Source organism: Beta vulgaris, chromosome 1, assembly GCF_026745355.1.
Source record: "Beta vulgaris subsp. vulgaris cultivar EL10 chromosome 1, EL10.2, whole genome shotgun sequence".
Lineage (NCBI taxonomy): Eukaryota > Viridiplantae > Streptophyta > Magnoliopsida > Caryophyllales > Amaranthaceae > Beta > Beta vulgaris.
In genome coordinates, this window is record NC_079202.1 from 4,271,991 (window position 1) to 4,274,691 (window position 2,701).

The following is a 2,701-nucleotide window of genomic DNA, read 5'->3' on the forward strand; positions in this document are numbered from 1 at the left end:
TAAATCAAACATATTATAGAGTACTAAAATTGGTATATGTTAGTCAAATTTAGTATATTAAACAAGATATAATTGAAATTAAATAAAAAAACCAAGACAATTAAAACAAATATTAGTAGGATCAAGTATGTAAAATCTTGTTAGCCTTTTGTACCTATCATCAATTATCAATTTTAAATTTAGTAACTGAAATTTAAAACTTAAATAATATTTCAGGCGACAGATAAATTTTTTTGTAAATAAAGTAGGTTGAATTTCACTGCAATGATGGTAATTTTGGACTCCCTCTTACAAGAAGTGAGACTCGATCCACAACCTTTATAATCGGAAGTAAGCCAACACCAGAAGGTTATCACCTATTTCTCATTTCAGGTGATGACAAATCTATTATACATACAAGTGTATTTTAAAATTAGTAATTCAATATCCCTTAAAAAAAAAAAATTTCAATGCAAAGGACATTTTCTATTACACCATAAATTAGCAAGAAAAACATAAACTTTACAATTTATGGACACTAATACATGTTAAAATTTGCAAGGTAAAAAAAATAATAATTAAGAGATAAATAAATCTGAGTAATAAAACTGTAATAGTAGTAGTAAAAGAAGAAAAGCTACTTCTGTTACTCATTTATCATAACATGTGATTAACATTAACATTCCTCCATAAATTCTCTCACAGGGCAACATACCAACAAGCGCTAGCCACCGTGAGAAAAAAATGATTATAATAAAACCTAGAACCCAAAAAAAACAAAATCATATCCCCGCCAATTAAATGTACAAAATTCCTACCAAAAACCCATGAAAAACAAAAAATAATCTCCAATTGGGTTCTCAAGCTCATCACTCAAACATGATTAAGAGCTACTGAAATTTAAAGTTAAGTACCCCCCTAGTTTAATCAATTAGGAAAAATAACCTCCCTTGAGATAATTAATTAATTAGGAAAAATTATGATTAATTATCTCAAAAGCATGGAAGTGAGTGACTCAAAAACATGTTCATCACAAGGGATAGTAAGACCCATTTCATGACAAAACCCAAATTCTTCTTCAGATTGATGAAGTAAACTCTGAAATTCTGGTCTGCTTAACAAAGAAATAGGAACAATGTATCTTGTTCTGTTAACACCAACATAAACTGCAAAATGACCTTTTGGTACATCATCTGGGAACTCATTTTCTTGTTGATAACCCTGTTTTTTACCTAAACTTGAGCATCTCTTTAGTATTTGCTTCAACACTGCTGTTTGTGGCATTTTTGCTGATTTTCTGATAGCCATGAATATGTTTTATGTTTGGTTAAGTGTATGTTTTTGTGGCGGAAGATTGAAGAGAAGAGAAGAGAGGGTGGAGAAAATGATGGGAATGAATGAGAATGATGAGGGGATGTGTTGTGGGAAATGTAAAGGGTAGGAAGGAGAATTTAAAGAATAACAAAAGAGAGATAGAAGGCCAGAAAACAGGGGCATGTGGGGTTGTGGGGGCAAAGGACAGACCACGGGTGGCTTATTAGGGTACTTTGATGGCATGAAAATTTCAGGATACTACAAACATATCATTGTTAATACTTGTTATAGTTACTACATTATTTATTAATTTTTTTTTTTAATTCTTTTTAAAATAGGATGAACGGGGATTCATTTAAGAGGTTAACGAGAATTATTAAATGAGTCTCATGAAGTTTGATCACTAAATCTCAAGAATACGAGTTGGAAAATTATGTCACTGCTCAACTTCCCTCTATTATTTATTAATGGTAGTAGACTATAGACTAGTAGTATGTAGAGTTTTAAGTTTCTTAAAATCCTAAATTACAACTTTAATTAATCATCAATATTTTCAATTATCTATAGGTGAAAGTACAATAAGTTGATATGATATATACATACACAAATCTAAACAAGATCTCACATGATCGTATGATAGTATGAGACAAAATAACTATATAAGTAATTTTTTTAAAAAAAACATTGGTAAGAAAAAATTACTTTGCGCTGTCCTCGCACATGCTCCCCCTCCCTCCTTAAATCCCAAGCAAATGTTTGGAAGTAGGAATTAAATCCTAAACTTTGTTAGAAAAGATGGAAAAGTCACCATTTATTAATTTTTTATAATTCTCATGAAGTTTGCTCCCTAAATCTCAAGAATACGAGTTGGAAAATTATGTCATTGCTCAACTTCCCTCCTTTACTTATTAATAGTATATAGTAGACTATAGACTAGTAGTATGTAGAGTTTTAAGTTTCTTAAAATCCTAAAGTATAACTTTAATTAATCATCAATATATACCGACACAAATCTAAACAAGATCTCACATGATTGTATGAAAATATGAGACTAAATAAGTATGTAAGTAATTTTTTTTAAAAAAAAACATTGGTAAGAAAAAATTACTTTGCGCTGCCCTCGCACATGCTCCCCCTCTCCCCCTTAAATCCCAAGCAAATGCTTGGAAGTAGGAATTAAACCCTAAACTTTGTTAGAAAAGATGGAAAAGTCACCATTTACATCAACCCCAATTCTTAAATATGTAAGTAGATATCCTGATCAATATTATGATTTTAAAGAAAACAAACAGAAATAAAATACTTAAACAACAAAGTTACTTAGTTACATATAATTCTATTAAAGATCTTCAAAATACCAAGAATATTTCCGCCAAAATTACACAAGATGTCCCTGTGCTATACTATT

At 30.0% G+C, this 2,701-nt stretch overlaps 1 protein-coding gene across 1 annotated transcript; it reads right to left on the reverse strand.

Moving 5' to 3' along the window:
* Nucleotides 1-575: 575 nt before the first annotated feature.
* On the reverse strand, nt 576-1,425 carry LOC104884438 (protein SMALL AUXIN UP-REGULATED RNA 51). Its single transcript, XM_010669085.3, has one exon. It carries the CDS (start codon nt 1,285-1,287, stop codon nt 967-969), a length of 321 nt encoding a protein of 106 aa, XP_010667387.1. The 5' UTR covers nt 1,288-1,425; the 3' UTR covers nt 576-966.
* Nucleotides 1,426-2,701: the final 1,276 nt, after the last annotated feature.